Raw genomic sequence first — 19457 nt, forward strand, 5'->3', positions numbered from 1 at the left:
TGGATTCCCCTGTACATGCTGCAGCACATTATGTTCGACGGCTGGAGTCCGTGCTGTTCTTACCCTGTCCCTGTCAGCTCTTTCAAATGAACCTCTCTCAGCTAACCTCTGGTGCAGTCTTGCAAAGAAATTATGACTGGGAATACGCCTCGTCAGATATCGTTCCGAGTACAAACGCTGTGCGGCTGGCCCACTACAATTTGCAGCCCCGTACGCCAAATGCATATCGGCTAACTCTGCGTTCGTGTAATCATCCATCCTACTAACTTGGCGTTCTTGTTCAAGAAATTCGAAATTCGCCTGGAGTATTCCAGAATGTTCGGATGTCCATGCGTCGGAGATGTGAGGCGTGCATTGTAGCCCGTGGAAGAAACTTCGAACACTTACTTTAATCCATGTACCTTTTGCTTCTTTTCATGTATTATTAAAACGATTTCTCACTTACGGTCTCTTTTCTTTATGGTGCTTCTGTGTACAACACCGCTTCAGGAAAGCATTTCCGACCCCACATTGCTATATGATTTCGAGTTGTCAGGATGTACCCTACCCCTCTTAGAAGTTCTGAAACGTTTAACTGAAACACCCTGTATAAAGATCAAAGTAATAGAAGAGTGAGAAAAAAAAAACATCCCCCCTACACTTTTTACATTAGTATTGGCTTTAATTTCCTCAACTCAAGATATATTACTATATTTCTGGGAACATTGATAATAATAAAACAAATAAAATTATAGTCATTATAATATTAATTAATAATTTTAATTAATCATAATATTAAAATTATAAAATAATTGTTAAACTATATGGAGTGAGAAGTACAGAATCCTCCTAATTATAGTTAATACAAGGGTTGTAATACTCACAAAATAATTTCTGAAGTGAAATCTTTTTTTGCAACACACTGCCCACTATTTTTAAACAAATGACATCTCCAAAAGGTTAACCTGTTAACTGCACTAGTTTCAAACAAATGTCTTTGTTTGAAAGTAGTGCAGAATTTATTCTCCTGTGAATAAAAACTTTGCACTACTTTGAAGCAGTTTACAACTACTTTGCACTACAAAGCAGTTTAAATCCAAATGGCCATAAAGCAAACATCATGGCTGGCCATTTGGAGGGAGTGCATGATTGATGTGCAGAATATTCACCTGGAAATAGTAATTTCAAGTACATGATGATTTACAGTTCTTGCAAGTTGCCTTTCAGGGACACAATCTAAAAGATTGTGTCCCTGATGGGAGCAAATAATTTCCAGGGACTGTCCACGTAAATTTGGATATTCTGGTAACCTTACTGTCCATGCAATTTGTAGCAGGTGACCTCTCACTGGCAGAGATTTCAGCTTCTCATTCAGGGAATCTTTCTCAAATTCTAGTTTCTTATTTTTATGGACTGTGAAAACTTGAATTCCTGCATTAAACACTCTGCTTCCAGCCTCTTAATTTTGATTTGTTTCAGCTAATCTTTTCAAAAAACAGTTGCTGTTTTCTATGGCAATATTTAAAAGGGCATCTTATATGAAGGCAAGATTTTGCTTCAGAAACAGTGCCACCATTTTGTGCAATCTGAAGAAGCATGTCATTTAAAATTTTATTTCTGTTTTTTTCACTCCATTTCTCTCTATATAAAGCATTTTTCTTTTCTGGAGCTGATTTTAGAAGTTTTAAAGCTGGGACAGCTTTGGGTATCAAATCTGTATAACTAAATTGGTGAATACTGCAGAATAGTACAACATAATGAAGTTAAGAAACAATCCATAAAATTCTGAGAATATAAGATTATAATTTTTTTTTTTTTTAATAATTTTATCCTTATTTTCCATATAGTAAGCCATTTCTGCTTCATGTCATCATTTTTAGGAAAATGATAGCATTTAACATTCATATGATTACTCCAATACTGACAGTATTGGAACAACCCTACATTGCACAATTTGACATTATAGACTCAAATATATTGCAAATTATCTTAAACAAGCAAATAGTGTTATTCCTGGTTACTGAGAACTGACTGTAAGCTATATAGCTAGTGGGTGACATCGCAGCAGAGCAGTAGGTAAGGCAACATGCATCCCCCCCAATGTAGCTAACAGTGTCTAGTTAGTACATGCACAGTAGTTTCTGTGTGGTGTGGTTCATTTATAAGTTACACTGTTTTAAAAGGAGGCACCTTTGAAAATGCACTTCAAACAACATGCAGTTATTGAGTTTCTAACTACCAAAAAAGTTAGAACTGCAGAATCCAGGCATCAGCACCATGATACAAAACATAAAAGATAGTCCAAGGAATTTCATCATAAAACATCTCCACATCAAAACAAATCTTAAAGTTCAAAATACAACAATTAGCTGACAAAATGATGTTGACTGTTTTTTAGGACTCTGTGGGTGTTTTCCAAAAATTCTGCATGTTTATTTCTGCAGGTTATCCATGCAGAATTTTTGGAAAAGGAACCACAATCAATTCAGTGCAGTTCACCAAGACACTGAACAAGCCAAAAAAGAAAATGTTGTTTAACATGACAATGTGCAACATTGGCAAAAATTTCATCACTGGGATTTGAAGTTTTTTTACAACCTCACTATAGTCCAGATTTAGCCCCAAGCAAACTTTTTTGTTCCCAAAATTTAAAGAATATCTTCAAGGCAACAGATATGCCTTTATGATGAGGGAGTTAAAGTAGCTATGTAGAGATGGTTGACCTCACAGCCTTAAGAATTTTACTTGAATGACATCTAAAAACATAAGTGATAGATGAAATGCATTGAGTTAAGTGTTGCAGATGCAAAACTTTTTTTTCTAGTGAGCAACTTGTATTTTTACCTATGAACACATTTTTTCCTTTTTAATTTATCTATACTACTTCAAAAGTTATGCAATGAGGTATTACATTTTAGCCCACCCTCAATACATCATCACACACTGGTAATACATAAAACAGTTTTATGTATTGCCAATGAGTGTTTAACTTGAGACTGTATTGTGAAAAGTATTGTGAAATACACAATGCTGAAGGTGAGTTTCAGTATCAAAACTCACTGCCCTTTAATATTTGGCACTACAGTCATGTGACATGTATGCCGGGTGATCATTTAATTTGCAGACTGGTGCAAGACTTTATGTTTACTGTGCAAACTTTCCTAACTGCCACTAGAGGCACTCTCCCTGATCGCTACTGAGCAGACTGTTAGTGCATGCCAGTATTTGTCAAACTAGTGTTGTGTGAAGAGAGGTTTTTAGCTGTGTGTCACTGACGATCATTTTGAAGCAAGTATCATGTCAGACATACAGACTGAACAGCAATATGTGATTCGTTATTGTGTCAGATGGGGCTTAAATACATTGGAAACAGTTAAAGAGATGAATGAAGCATATAGTATTGAGTGTCTTGGTAGGATGGGCATATTTAAATGGCACAAGTGATTCAGTGAAGGCATGTCTGTTGCAGATGACCCAAGACCTGGTCAGCCTTCCTCCTCAACAACTGAGAAAATCGCAAAAGCCCAGGAAATCTTGGATGAAGACAAGCAAATTACACTTCATGAATTAGCTGAAAGATCACCTGAAAATATCAGCAATCTGTGCCCGCTAGATTCCACACAATTTGACTCCAGAACAAAAACAGCAAAGAGCAGACTTGTGCAAAGAAATACTTGATCGTTTTGAAACACAGAGTCAAAACTTCTTAAGTCGAATAGTGACTTGCGATGAAACTTGGATTTTTCACTATGAACCAGAGACAAAACAAGCCGAGCGAGTGGAAGTATTCTGATTCACTAAGACCTAAGAAATTTTGAGCTTCTCATTCAGCTGACAAACAAATGGTTGTTGTGTTTTTTGACATAAAAGGCATTCTTGTTACACATTTTGTGCCTTGTGGAACAACTATGAAAAAGGAGGCATACTCTGAGGTTCTCAGAGTCAAACCTTTCCATGTTGTTCATGAGAAACATCAAGAACTTTCAAGAACATTCTCCATCAAGACAATGCCAGGCCCCATATGGCTAATATTGTGCAGCCAGTGATCACTGCCATAGGCATTAGCAGTAGTAGAGGCATACGATGCAAGAAAGCAAGCTGCAGCATCAGCCAAAAAAAAAAAAAAAAACCTCCCATTTCATCCCTCCATTTTTTTCCAAATGCCTGTCCAGCTCAGCCTTAAATTTATTTGGGCTATTAGCTTCCACAACAAAAGATGGAAGCCTGTTCCACCAATCAACTACCCACTGGCTAAAGGCAAATTTCCACACATCTATTCTACAACTATCTTTCCTCAATTTGAAACTGTGCCCTCTAAGGTTCTTAGCCTGAGCAAGATGAAGAATCCCATCATCATTCAGCTTGCTCAACCCATTCAAGGCCTTATATACCTCAATCAGATCACCTCGCAGGTGCCTACTCTCCAGGTGCTGCAATTTGCAGAACTTAAGCCTTTCTTAGTAAGAGCACCCCTTTGTTCCCTCACTAATCTTGCTGCCCTTTGTACTCGTTCTAGCAACTCTACATCCTTCCTACAATGAGGCCTCCAGACCTGTACACAGTACTCTAGGTGTGGCCTGACCATTGCCTTGTATAACGGGCAGCAGTGCGTAGCACACGCTTCTTGATTAGACCGGGGTTCGAGCCCGTCACCACCAAATACGGAGGATGCGGAAAGGTCAGGGAATGACACCGCATATCCCGGAGCAATATGGCCTTAGTTGCTAATGCTCCTAAAAACCAAATAACAACAACTGTATAACGGGATTATCACCTCCCTGTCCCTGCTAGCAAAATTCCTATATATCACTGACAAGACTCCATGACCTGCCCTGGCAGCCCGTCTGCACTGCTCAACAAACTTCATATTTGGCTGCACAATTACCCCCAGGTCTTTTTCACTTTCCACTTCCCTGAGGTACCACAGTTCTGCCACATCCTCCTTATTCAATGGACTTAGCCCTGTGGGATTTCTTTCTGTTTCCAAATCTGAAAAGCAAACATTTCGTGTCTGACAATGATGCTCATAGAGTCACAATGGAATCACTTCCCAGTCTTTCGAAAAATAGCTTGCAAGAAGCATTTAATGCATGGGTACGACGGTAGTGAAAATGTGTAAAATTCAAGGGAGAGTATTTCAAGAAGGAAAAATCCACAGAACATTCAGACGATGACAATTAAGATAAGATCTTTCACCAGTCTACAAATTAACTGATCACCCCTCATAGTTGAGATGAGTAAACATAACCTTTTCAACCAGAGGACAAGTTGATAATTGCAACAATTAACCTTGAAGGATTTATCCATTAGTATTATTTGTTCTGTAATCTTATGGTAACCATCACTCTTTCTGTTTTAATATTTTTTGCAACATTATTTACTTTTATAATGTTAAACTTTATTTATCACAATACTAAAATCATAGTGTGGGGGAAGAGTCAGTCAGTTAGTCAATCTCTCTCTCTCTCTCTCTATAGGAATACTCAGTCAGACCATGATTAGAATAGGAGATATTTGTCCTACAAATTCTGTGTTTGGGCATGCTTGTCTATACAAGATGGCAAAGCATTTTCAATATTTCTTGATAATTTACTAACGGAACATATAAAAAATCTGAAATAACCATATAAGAAATTATATAAAACAAGAAATATTAGGCATTCAGTAAAAATTTAAACATTAAATATATATTAAAAATTACTCACCTACATATGGCATCAGATCTTTAATGTTGTTTGTCAGATTACCAGTAATCATTTGCAGGTGAAAAATATCCTACAATAAGTAGAAAACTACTTATAAACTTGACAAAAAAAATTTGTCAAGTTTATTTGAACAAAATATATATAAATGATAATCAGATATACAAACATAGCAAATAATTATGATATTACTTCAGTATTCAGGCCTTCAAACTATTTAATAAAATATAATAATGTTATATGAACATACAAGGTGTGGCGTAGCTACCATGTAGGCAAGCAAGGCAATTACCTCCGGGCCCTTTAATAATGTTATATGAACATACAAGGTGTGGCGTAGCTACCATGTAGGCAAGCAAGGCAATTACCTCCGGGCCCTTTAGGGGCCCGACGTCTTTGGCTGTCTCCTGTTTTTGCAATTTTCATTAATTAAGTAGGGGCCCAAACATGTTCTTTGCCTCCGGGCCTGAAAAAGTGTAGCTATACTACTGGGTGTGGCAATAAAGTTCCCAGACTGCTGCTGTTGCAGTCCAGTTCGATGAATTTGAAAATAAATGAGAGTGGTATGTTGTAGTTTAAACGATCTCCAACTTCCAACAGATGGTGGTACAGAGATTGTTCAGTAGGCTAACAGTTTGCAAGTAACACCAGGATTGTTAGTAGTATGTCACATTAGTATGTGACATTATGTCACAATTTTGCAATGGAGCAATGAACAAATATCAAATTTTGCTTTAAACTGGTTAAATCTGCAAAAGAAATGCATAAAATGTTAAAATCTATTCATGGTGATGGAACGTTAAGTCATACTAGTATGTCTGAATGGTAGAAGCAGTTCAAAGATGGACATGAGGATGTTCACAATGACCCAAGAAGTGGACGACTATCTAACTCTCAAAACGAGGACAGAATTGCAAAAATTCAGGAAATTGTGACAAGAGATCATCGTTTGACCCCTCAGAATGATGGCTGATGAGTTGGATATGAATAAGGATATGATTTGTCAAATCTGCATAAAGATTTAGGGAAAAGGAAGATCTGTGCAAAATTTGTGATGGACAGCCTCATAGATGAGCAGAAGCAACAAAGAGTGTCATCACGGAAAGACTTCATCCAGACTTGTCAAGACAATCTTAATTACCTCGACTGCATTGTCACTGAAGATGAGCATAAGGTGTTTCAGTACGACCAAGGGACAAAGCATCAGAGCATACAGTGGACTTCAAAATCATCACCAAGGCCCAAAACATTTTGTTTACAGAAGTCCAGGATCAAGACAATGCCGATCGTGTTTTTCAACAAACAGGTTTAATTCACAAGGAATTTTTAGTTGAAGTGGAGAGAATCAATGCTGTGTTCTACATACAGGTACTTCAAAAACTAATGAAGCACATTTCCTGGGTGAGACTGTAATTTTGAGAGAAAGGCAACTGACCCTTGTTGCATGACAATACCCTGCCCATTCTGGACTTGTTTTGAAGACATTTCTGATAAAATATGGCATTGTACAGATTTGATTTGATTTGGTAGTTGTTGGCGCATCGGCTTCTGTGGCCATATTGCACCTCCCAAGGTTTTTTGCAGTACTTTGATCCAAGCCCGAGGCAGGAATCGAACCCGCGACCTTTGGGTTGCCGGGCAAGTACTTTACCCACTCGGTTAGCCTGGTCGGCGCATTGTACAGATCAATCATCAATCCTTTTCTCCCAGTCTAGCACCGGAAGACTTTTCCCTCTTTCCTAAGGTGAAAACTGCCCTCAAAGGAAAGAGATTACATTTTTCTATATGATGGCATATAGAAAAACATAACCACCGAACTGAACATCATCTCTTTGGATACCTTTGTTGAATCTTTTCAGATACTTTTAGAATGGTGTAACAAATGCATTCAATTAGGTGGTGTTATTTTTATTGCATTAGTCCAGGAACTTTATTGCCACACCTCATATAATATATTCATCACCTAAAAATTACCTGATTCTTTTTTTTAAGCACATGTATAGCTGTAAACATCTGACTCAAAAAACTGGAGATTTGGTAATTGTAAGCAAGAGAAAACAGATATTCCATACAAAACAGGCAAAAAAACAGAAGCCTTTTTTGCAAAAAGCAATACTTCACAAAAAAAAAAAGATTTTTTTTTGGAAAAAGGCAGGAGATTTTAAGTCCACATTGCACTAGAAATTAAAATTCACTGACAACGTATATTTTATATTAAAATACAGCTATAGATAGAATTTTTTACCATTAATGCTTTCAAGCATCAGCCACTGTTGTCAGATTTAGGTTTGAAAAAGCTGAAATTTACTGGAATTCATGTATAGAAATTGACAAAACTGAATTAAATGATAAATAAATAGACATAGAAAATACTACTAATACATAAAATAATAAAAGTTTTTTTTCACTAATTATTTTTATGAATTTCTTAAAAATTTCCAATTTGATTTTGGCAATAATTTCACTCTATGTTAGTCAATTAGGCCAATATAAGAACAAATTAATATTTAAAAACATTTAGGTACCATAAAGTTTTCACTGTGACAACCTTTAAAAAATTCACTCCACAGAGCCTGAAATCCTGGAAACTTCATTACCATGAACCTACACACATTCAACAAACTTACTAATGAAACAGTTAATGACTAGGGGAATATAGGAGAAATTATCAAAGTTTGCAGGTAATTTGAAGGTTTCAAGGATATTTAGTTATAAGAACCAGGCTATGTTTCGTCAAAATGAATTGAACTCATTACAAATATGGTCAAAAAAATTACAACTAAAGTTTAATCCTGTTAAATGTAAGATCTAACAAAGAACAGAAACCCAGGAGTAACTTAAACTTACAGAGTAGGAAGGGAGGAGTTAAAAGATTGTTCAGCACAAAAAATACTTAGCAGTTACAATACAATCAAACATGAAGTTTACCATGTAGCGTAAACATGCAATCAGGAAAATACGTGGTGTCTAATCAATGATGTATAGGAGCTTTGTAAGTAGGAACTGGGATGTCATTATTCCTCTATACATGATGATGATGATGATGATGGAAAGCCATGCCTGAAATACTGTATCCGGGTACAGAGGTTTCATTACTAATAACTGTTCCTATGAGGAATGGCTCAGGTGTGGATTGAAAAGTTTAGCAGTCCATACACTGGGGATAGGGAATAATGAAGAATATTCTCATTGGTAGGAAAGAAAAGAACCAATAAATATAAAATCTTACACTGTAACAAAAGGCTGAGGCTCGCAAAGTTTACCTTTGAGTAGCAAGGGGTAACTCACTGAAATAAATTACTTCCTGAGGTGGCTAAGGAAGAGGATTGGGTACATTAAAGATGTATTTGGATGGTCATTTTTTGGTGATGTGGAAAGTACAAATGACATTTTTTTTTATTTGGCCATTCTAATGCCAACACTGAATTTGTCCCCTCTCCTCCTGCAGAAAAAATCTGGCAGATAAAAGTTCAGCAATCATAGTAGCCAGTCTTTTAGAAATGAATCATTCTAAAGATCTTTGTTGTGAAAGTATAATGGGTTTCATCACTTGTCACTCATTTGGAGAGGTTTCGTTCTTAATGCTGTCAGAGACAGAAGGAAATTTTAATGGTTTCTTCAAATGAAACTGCAGTTAGTCAATCTCATGTGTGGGGGGAGACAGAGTACCCCTCAAATTTCAGACAAGTTATACCTGGTTTTTCAGTCCACGGAATATGGAAATTGGCTATGAACGCACACTTACACAGACATAACATACAAGACTGACTGGACTCACATGTGGGACCATAAGAATTCACTGGGATGCATATAAATTATCAAGCGACTCAGAAGCCTATGGCAGATATAAGCTAGTCTGTAATCAGGTCACAAAGGAGGTTAGGCAGGCGAAGGCAGATTACAAGAAATCTTTGGCAAAGGATGCTAAGAAAAACAGCAAGGATTTCTTTACTTATATAAACTCTAAAAGGAAGGGGGTGAATCTGATTGGTCCACTTTACGACGATGGTTCGACTGTTGATGATCCTGCTCAGATAGCAAACAAGCTGAATGAGTATTTTGCATCTACATTCACACATGAGAAGTTATTAAGGTTTGAAAATAGCAGAAGATTATCAAATTGTAGCAGGGTGCTTAATGATTTTGTAATAACCGAGAGCAAAGTGGAGGAGAAATTGTTGAAGTTAAACATAAAGGCACCTGGGGTGGATGAGACCTATCCATTTATATTAAAGGAGGTGGCAAAGCAACTAAGCAAACTCTTAGCCATAATTATGAGAGCATCCTTGGACTCAGGGGAGGTCCCCATGGACTGGAGATGTGCAAATGTATCCCCAATTCACAAAGGGGGGATCGAAGGGTGACACGAGTAATTACAGACCAGTTAGTTTAACTTCTGTTCCGGGTAAAATAATGGAGTCACTGGTTAAAGATGCATTGCAGGATCATCTAGACAAGACTGCAGCAATAATTCAGACACAGCATGGGTTTGTTAAGGGAAAGTCTTGTCTGACAAATTTGATAGGATATTATGATGTGATTACAAAGGAACTGGATGCAAAAAATAATTTTGATATCATATATTTGGATTTCAGGAAAGCTTTTGACACTGTTGTGCATATAAGACTATTGTACAAATTGGAGCAGAATGGATATTAAGGGTAATTTGCTACAATGGATAAAAGGATGGTTGAGTGGGAGAAGACAGAGGGTGGTAATTAATGGGTGCTGCTCTTCGTGGACTAATGTTATTAGTGGAGTCCCATGGGGTTCGATGTTGGGTCCACTGTTGTTTTGTATATTTATCAATGATATTGATGAAGGTATATCAGGCTTAGTGTCAAAGTTTTCAGATGATACAAAGGTTGGCAGAGTTGTTAATGACAGTAATGGCAGTGTGCTACTGCAACAGGATCTAGAAAATTTGGGCAGATGGGCTAAGAAGTGGCAACTGAAGTTTAACCTTGACAAATGCAAAGTACTGCATATGGGTAGAAGTAACCCCAGAGAAATGTACCAACTGTGTGGTACTACACTTAAGATGGTAGAAAATGAAAAAGACCTGGGAGTAATTGTGCAGTCAGATATGAAGTTTTCTGAGCAATGCAGACAGGCTGCCAGGGCAGGTCATGGGGTTTTGTCAATGATATATAGGAATTTTGCTAGCAGGGAAAAGGAGGTGATTGTCCCTCTGTATAAGGCAATGGTCAGGCCACGCCTTGAATACTGCGTACAGGTCTGGAGGCCTCATTTTAAGAAGGATGTAGATTTGCTTGAGCGTGTACAGAGAAGGGCAACAAGATAGGTGAGGGGAATGAAGGGATCCTCTTACCAAGAGAGGCTTAAGTTCTGCAAATTGCAGTGGCTGGAGACTAGGCACCAGCATAGTGATCTGATTGAGGTGTATAAGGCCTTGAATGGGTTGAGCACGCTGAATTCTGATGGAATCCTTCCACTTGTTCAGATTACGAACCTAAGGGGGCATAAATTCAAATTAAGAAAAGACAGATGTAGAATAGATGTGCAGAAATTTGCCTTTAGCCAGCAGGTGGTTAATTGCTGGAACAAACTTCCATCTGTCATTGTGGAAGTTGATAGGTTAAATAAATTTAAGGAGGAACTGAACAGGCATTTGGAGGGAATGGTGTGATTTTTTTTTTTTTTTTTTTTTTTTTGGCTGATGCTGCATAAGCTCATAAACTTGCTTTCTTGCATCACATGCCACTACTACTACTGCTGCACTACAACCATCACAGCACACCATAGAACTCCCAAAGCAACCACTGGAAAATGGATTTTACTTGCAAAAAAAACCACTCTATCCATTTAATGCATGCTTAATCCACACTTAATGACTCTATCCATTTAATGCATGCTTAATCCACTCTGCAGCCATGCTTCCTGCAAAGCTTTCCACAGTGTTGGAATAGATGACAGCTGCATGTCCATAAGCTGTGTTGACTTTCATACAAAAAAAACACTTTTGTACTTTTTACCTTTTTATTTCTTTTTTTTTTTTAAATAAAATCAGTTTATTTTTATTTTATAATTACTGATGATACTTTTACATTAAACTCACAAGAGGAAATAACTTTTCCATTGAGAAAAATGCAGTTTATTAATGTAAAATTTATAATTCAAAAAAAAAAAACTTTATAATAGAACAACTTTAACACAATTTCAAAAATATCAGTAAAATATGACAAAAATATCTAATTACAAATCTTTTAAATCTACAAATAAGCAAGATTGACTTGTAGAACTTTAAACTGCAAGCTGGACTTCCCTAACTGATTCACATAAAGCAAATAGAAAAATGAATGTCATCATTAATAATATTTAATAAAGAATGAAATAGAAAAACTTACCAACTGAAGCTTAAGATTTGGACTGTTAACCTGCTTAATATACTGAACAGCTAGAATGAAAAGAACCATATCAAATATAAAAAGCAATGATTACAATTAACTAATTAAAATAACAAGTAATCGGTATACAATGAAATGCTTTAAACCTAGAACATAGAAAAAATAAATAAATTAAAAAAAAGACAAAGGCTCTTTTCTACAAATATTTCCATCCTTGTAATCTCAAGACCTCTCATTTTCTTTTTTAATATAAATATAAAACATTTTTAATTTACATTTGCATAATTTTATAATCATCAATGCATCTTATTGTTCCAGGAATATATTCCAAATTTTACCACAAATGAACAACAGAATAAAAAATGAAATTATAAATCCCCCGCCCGAACTTCCTGGCACAGTCCAATTGTTTATTCAAATCTGAGCATATAAAGCAAAATACATCCTTGACAACAGTCTTTTGGATGAAACATGAAAAATTTTAAATCAAAATATAATCCACATTAACTTATTAACAATGATACCCAGTAATAAAAGTAAATTAAAAGCCTTATTTTACAATATAAAAGGAGTCTGTAAAGAAAACAATACTCAATAATCAGAAATCAATAATCAAAATAATCAATAAATTAATTCCAAATGGTCTTAAAAACGTTCAAGCAACAGGCCTATATAAATAAAAAAAAAAAAATTAAACCAAATGAGAACATAATTTAAAGTTATAAAATAAAACATACCATATTTATACACACAATCATCACACATTTTGTACTGATTTTGCAGTATGAAAATATAAGTGCAAAAGTAATGTGTGAAATTTTTAAAAAACTATTATAGCATGTTGTTGGATGTCCAGTATATCCCTGCTATCTTAGCATATTAGCATATACACAAATGTTTATATTCAGTGTATAGAGAAGGGATGCTGACCTATCAATTTTAATTACCATGGAAAAATTGAGAAGGTCTGTAAGGTGAAGGAGATAACCTGAAATAAATTGATTAACATAAAAATAATAACAATGATAGCGATGTTACCTAAAGTAGTGGGTCCTAGGGCTTTAACTACTTCTTCAAAGGGTCAGCAGCCAAAACTGTAGGAGCCACCACAATAAGCAGGGTCTCTGTTTCTGTTATGATGTATACATGGGAAATGTATAAATCATAGCCAACCCGATAGAGACCAAAAAGAAAGGAATAAAATTTTAACTTTCAAATAAAATAAAAAAATTAGCTAAAATAATGCCAATAAAACTTTATTGAAGCAAAAAGAATAAAAATTTTGAAATCAAAATGATCAATACATTACAAAAATTAAAAAAGTAACTGTAGATTACAGGATCAAGTCAGGTTAAAGCCAACTTACTGTGTGTTTGGACCGGAATTGGTGAAATAGCTATTAGCTTATTTTTATGTTAATCAATTTTTTTTATTTTAATCAAACACACATTGATGACAGTCTGTGTCTTTACTACCATACCCCGGAGGCGTAAGTGATGGCAGGGATGAAAACTGCCTTATAGAAGAGCACCAGGATGTACTTTTTGAGGCCCCAGTCCCGCCAGGTTACCCTAGTCACTAGGGCAGTGTAGTTTGTGATCTTCTTACATAGGTTGACAAGATGCGGTAGGAAAGGTAGATTTTTATCAATGACTAGTCCAAGGTATTTCATTTGGGCTTGCAGTTTTATGGTAGTGCCATGGATCTTTATCTGCGGCGGTCTGGTTGGTGCAAGCATGCCCCTCAGTAAGACAGAGCAGGTCTTAGCAGGCGAGATGTTCAGTTGGTTATGAGTAGCCCATTCTTGTAGCACTGTCAGCACACGATTTGCATAGCTCTCTAAGAGAGACCTGGAGTCTGCCCCCAGCATCACGATCAAGTCATCCACATACGCTTTTGATTAGACTTCTCCAAGGTCGATGTTTAAGAAGTCATCCAGGATGTAGTTCCAGAGCAGAGGCCCTAGAACGGAACCCTGTGGGCAGCCTTGATATATGTCTTGAAATGTGACTGTAGGGAGGTCTTCACCATGATGTTTCTATCTGAAAGATAGCTACTGATGCAGTTATATAGGTTCTCCGGGATGTTGGCTCATCTCAGTCAACCCAGGACACTCGGCCACCATAAGGCGTCGAATGCCCCGGCGAAGTCCATGGATATTGCCAAGAAGTATTTATTGTTGTAGTTTGTGGCTGTGGCTATAATAGTTCCCAGTGCATCAACAGTTGATTTTCCTGGCTTGGAACCAAATTGGTTTGGAGCAGCCAGCCCTGCGGTTCTGTAGTGGGTTTCTAATCTCTGGCAAAGGAGCTGCTCAAACACTTTGCTCAGGACAGACAACAGAGCAACAGGCCCATAGGGTTCTGGTGGTTTGGATGGATTCTTGAGTATTAGGTGGACTAATGCAGTTTTCCAATCTGTTGGGAATGCCCCACATTTCAGGCAGTGGTTAAAGAGGTTTAGAATGATCAGGTTCATACTCAATGACTTTTTTGGCAATTTCTGGCTCAATTAGGTCTTTTCAGGGAGATTTCTTATTCCTGATTTTGTAGGTTGCAGCAGTGAGTTCCTGTATAGTGAAGGGTGGTTCCACCACTGTGGTGTGGTGTGATACTGGGCATTTTCGCTCTCCAGTTGAAGTTGTTTGGTGGTGCCTGGATGGTGGGTACCATGCAAGATGGGTCCATTGGTGTGTTACACCAAGTATTTGGACTCGTCCGACCAGCACACTCATTTCCAACCTCTGTGTCCAACAAGCTCAAGCTTGTTGTTAACACCACAGCATTCACCTCGACAACGATCAGCAGTGAAAAGAGGGTATCTCTTGGGTTTTCTGCTGTCAAACTCCATATGTCTGAATGTGCAGCACAGTCAGTTGGGATATTGTTGTTGCAATCCCCACATCATATTACAATGTCAACTGTAAAAAAGTGACCTACTGTTGATCCCAAACAATGTGTTGCAACCTTTGCTTACCACAAACGTCCTCATTGCATAATCCTTTACAGTTCTGTCGGTGAGAGGTGGTTTGACCTGACACTATTCTTTGTACACCTTAACCACAGTGGGCCATGAGCAACCAAAAAAAAATACGGCGTTTCTAATATGGAAAAGATGCACAAGCTCCCACAATCACGTCCTTTTGAAACTCTGTGATATCTTTACTATATCCCATAACTACTACTTTATCACTTTGGCTTGCTTATGACCAGATGCAAATTATCATGCTCTAGTGTACCAAGCTGTTCGGCTTTTTATAATGTGAGCTACGGGGCACAGTTCATTACAAATGGAGTGGTCATAATTTAGTGATCATTAAGTTTACATGGGTGCATATTTTCATGCATTATGGTTATAAGTCAAGTGCTATTTAACTATTGTTGTTGGCTTTTCCTTTTTTCCCCCCGAGTAAAATGCAAGAGAGTTTTAACTCTTCTCTGTTTAACACTGAAAAAAGCTTAAAATGAGGCTTACAGCCACCCCCATTGTACTAATGCCCATAAAAAGAAAAAAAGCAAATAGATGTCAAATTTCATAATCTATGCAGCAGCAGTGCATGACAGCTTGGAAGAAAAGAACGAACAGTAAAGAACTGAAAAAGTGCTAAAGGTTATCAATGGAGAGAAAGTAGCAGCAATGATCCCTTTATATTGCCAGAGAGAGAGAGAGAGAGAGAGAGAGAGAGAGAGAGGGGTTTTCTGGTATCAAAAACAGGAGAGCCCTGAAGGAAATAGCGACTTATTTTTCTCAAAATTTCAATGGCTCAAGCGAATTATTCAAAGTTGCAAGTTCTCTACCCAGAAATAAACAGGATTATTTTCCAAACAAATCTTTGAATGAATCATATGAACTAATTAGTGCTCACTCTCTTGCTTATGTGTCTGACGAAAGAGTGAGCACATTCGGAATATTTAGCATGCCTTTTGGCCTCCCCTACTCGCATTGGCTTTCCTATGAAGCTGTTTGGCTTTTTATACTGCAAACTGTGTGGTATAATCCATTATGGGTGGGGTGGTCGTAATTCAGTGATCACTGAGTGTATATGGGATGATCATTATAAAGAAATTGAAACTGAGATAAGATCAAGAAGTTGAGATGCTAATGTGCCACTCGAACTGCCATCTATTCTTCAGTTTCTTTTAGTTGTATTCTTATTTAACTGTTGCTTTGTGTCAATTGTTTGTGTTGCCTTGTGAATGCTCTGATTTGTTCTTGTATAATTTTTCACTGCATAAGGGCCACCATTATTCAAATCTATTGGGGCAGGTTAATTAGCATATCTGTCAGGTTGGCAATGTGTTGATTTATTTAATGTTCAAAATGTAATGATTCCCCACCTACTGTTGGCCTTGTGGCCTACTGACAAGATGAGGCACAATGGTTGGCATATTTTATTTTAGTTTCACTGGTTGGTTGCATTGTTGTAGATGGTTTTCTCCTCCATTTATAGTGATATTTCATATAAATGCAAAACAATTCAGTTATTCCTTAAAAGGCTACTTTTACACACTGTGCTACACTTCTCGTAATTAAAGTCTATTTGAATATCCTACTGCATAGATCACTTCCAGTATTTCATTCCTTAGTTCAACAATAACATTTAATAATCTTAGGACACCTACCTTTATGGAAGTCATTAAGAAAATAAAGTGGCTTTGCAACGGGAGCAATAGGTTCAATCAGTGCCATAATGCCATCCTACAGAAATAATAAAGTTTGATAATCTATGCAGCATGTTACATTTCATGCATGTTCAATTTTTATTTCTTAAATTAACTGAATTTCTTCTCTTTCTATGTTCTATGATTAATAGATGTGAAAAGTAAATAAATAATTATCTTATTACCAACTAATTAACTGCTTACAGCATCAGCCAAAAAAAAAAAAAACTTCCCAAGTCACCTGTCCAACTCTTCTAATAATTTGTCTAGTTCCTCCTTAAATTTATTCAAACTAGCCCCTTCTGCAACACCAGATGGAAGTTTGTTCCAACAACCAACTACGCACTGGTTTAAAAAGCAAATTTCTGCACATCTCTCCTGCCGCCTCCGCAGCCAGGTGGACAGGAGCAGCAGTGTATAGCACACGCTTCTTGATTAGACTGGGGTTCGAGCCCGTGACCACCAAACACGGAGGATGTGGAAAGGTCAGGGAATGACCACCGCATATCCCCGGAGCAATATGGCCTTAGTTGCTAATGCTCCTAAAAACCAAATAACAACAACATCTCTCCTGCAACCATCCTTCCTCAATTTAATTTATGCTCCCCTCATGTATATCATCTGGGCAGGAGGAAGGATTCATCCCATCAGTATTATGCTTACTCAATCCATTCAAGGCCTTAAAATACCTCAGATCACCTCACAAGTGCCTAGACTCCAGACACTAAAATTTGCACAACTGAAGCCTTTCTTAGTAAGAGTATCCTTTTGTTCTCTCTCACTAATCTCATTGCCCTTCTCTGGACCTGTTCCAATAGATCAACATTCTTTCTAAAATGAGGCTTCAGACCTGTATGCAGTATTCAAGATATGGGTTAAATCATTGCCTTATACAATGGGATAATCACCTCCTTATCCCTACTACCAAAATTCCAGTATATCATTGACAAACCTGTATGAGCTGCCATGGTTGCCTGTCTGCACTTCTGTGATCTGGAGAGAAATTACAAGGTCACTAATATGAAAAACAATAATATGATGGAGACAAACATTTGAAATGTTCTACTCATGACTTTCACAGCTTTCAACATGACTCTCATCCCATTATTATTCTTGAAAGTTATGTATAAATATCACCACATATCTGCAGTACAGTGACCCCCCGCTTAACGCTGATAATTTGTTCCGTAAAAACAGAGCACTAAGTGAATCCGCGCTAAGCGAGCGCCGCATTCCCATAAGGTAACATATGTCTTTGTGAGTTGCTGTCGGTGCCATAGGATATTTCCTAATCAATAATAAACGGTAGTGAAAAGATGCACAAATGTCGGTCAAAATATTTAATATTCAAATATTTGTACATATAAAATATTCTGCATTACATACGTATATAATTATGTGGTAACTACTTACGTATCAAAATTAAACTTAAAATTCCAATTAAAATCATGAATTTAATTGATCTAAATTGATTTTGGGTTGAACTTTGACCCTCTTCCAAATAAACTAAAAGGGGTATTAATTTTAAATCCCCCGCAGTTTTACCACCCTACAATAAAGTCAACCGATCCTTCGCCGCTTTGAAACCTGGCATGTTTTTTTCTTCTTTCAATATGAAACTTCTTTTAGGCATTCGTTTCCACAAAAGTCTTGCTTCATCTATGTTAAAAACTTGTTGAGAAGTATAACACATAATATCCCTCTTCAATAATTTTAACAAGTTCTTTTTTGAAAGTTTCGGCTCCTTCTGCACTTGCGGCTTCCCCTTGGATTTTAAATCTATTCAACCTTACTAGTTTTAAATGGTTCCACATTTTATTTTTTTTTAGGTGAGTTTTCTTCAGATCATCATATTGGCTAATCTCTCTCTCTCTCTCTTTTTTTTTTTTTTTTTTAATAATATTTAACTTAACTGAATTCTGCATTGGATATTATCTTCAATAAAATTAGTTAAAGTCTTTCCATTTCAATCCTAATAGCCGGCCTAGCCCTAGTTGCTTGCAGTGGAACAGCTATCTTTCCCGCTGCTAAAATTAATTTTTTTTTTTTTATAATTGTCCTTACAGTTAAACTTGCAAGTCCTAAATTATGGCACACATCCGCTTGTCTTTGACTGGAATCGATTCGCTTCAAAACGTTTAAATTTAATTTTCAAATTCAGTCTTTTTCTTACATTTATAGTCTTTGTACTGCGCTCAGACGTTGCTTTTTCATTCTTATTGGCCATTATTAACTCTTCGAAAATGTAACTGCGTTGGTTGCATTAATTATGATACAAGGTTCAAGTAAACTGTCCGTTTCGCATGATGTCTAATACAGTACTGAGTGATGACTAGACTTCAGATAAATGCATATAACGCAAATATTACAAGCAATATACTTGATCATTTTTTAAAATGTTGATCTCGGAACTACATAACAAGTCACTGTACTGCAATTAAATTAGCGTGCGAGAAAATTTCACTGAGCATGGGAAATTTCTCAAGTCTGTGTGGGAAACGTTTTAATTCTGTTTTGCTATTCATTTTCAAGCTATCGACTCCATCAAATGAAACGATTTCATTAAATATGCCAAAAATGCAATCTGTAAAAGAGCGTTATAGTGATCTGTGTCAGCGTTATAGTCAGATACGGGTTATAATATAAGAACATCATTATAGCGAATCAGCGTAAAGCGAACCACGTTATAACAGGGGCCTACTGTATATATAATTGTATATCAAGTTAAGCACTGCCATGTAACTGTT

The 19457-nt window shown here is 36.7% G+C and overlaps 1 protein-coding gene across 2 annotated transcripts in view; it reads right to left on the reverse strand.

The window, feature by feature from the left end:
* Positions 1-19457, reverse strand: part of Gip (hydroxypyruvate isomerase-like protein Gip) — a 48844-nt gene that overhangs the window by 6834 nt on the left and 22553 nt on the right. For both annotated transcript variants that reach the window (XM_090373703.1, XM_090373702.1), the window contains exons 4-6: positions 16672-16747; positions 12050-12099; positions 5685-5754 (exon numbers count right to left, since the gene is read on the reverse strand). In XM_090373703.1, the coding sequence (XP_090229829.1) occupies positions 5685-5754; positions 12050-12099; positions 16672-16747 (196 nt within the window). The remainder of the gene's footprint in view (positions 1-5684; positions 5755-12049; positions 12100-16671; positions 16748-19457) is intronic.

The sequence above is a fragment of the Mastigoproctus giganteus genome, chromosome 5, assembly GCF_048544385.1.
Source record: "Mastigoproctus giganteus isolate SK-2022 chromosome 5, ASM4854438v1, whole genome shotgun sequence".
NCBI classification, from domain to species: domain Eukaryota; kingdom Metazoa; phylum Arthropoda; class Arachnida; order Uropygi; family Thelyphonidae; genus Mastigoproctus; species Mastigoproctus giganteus.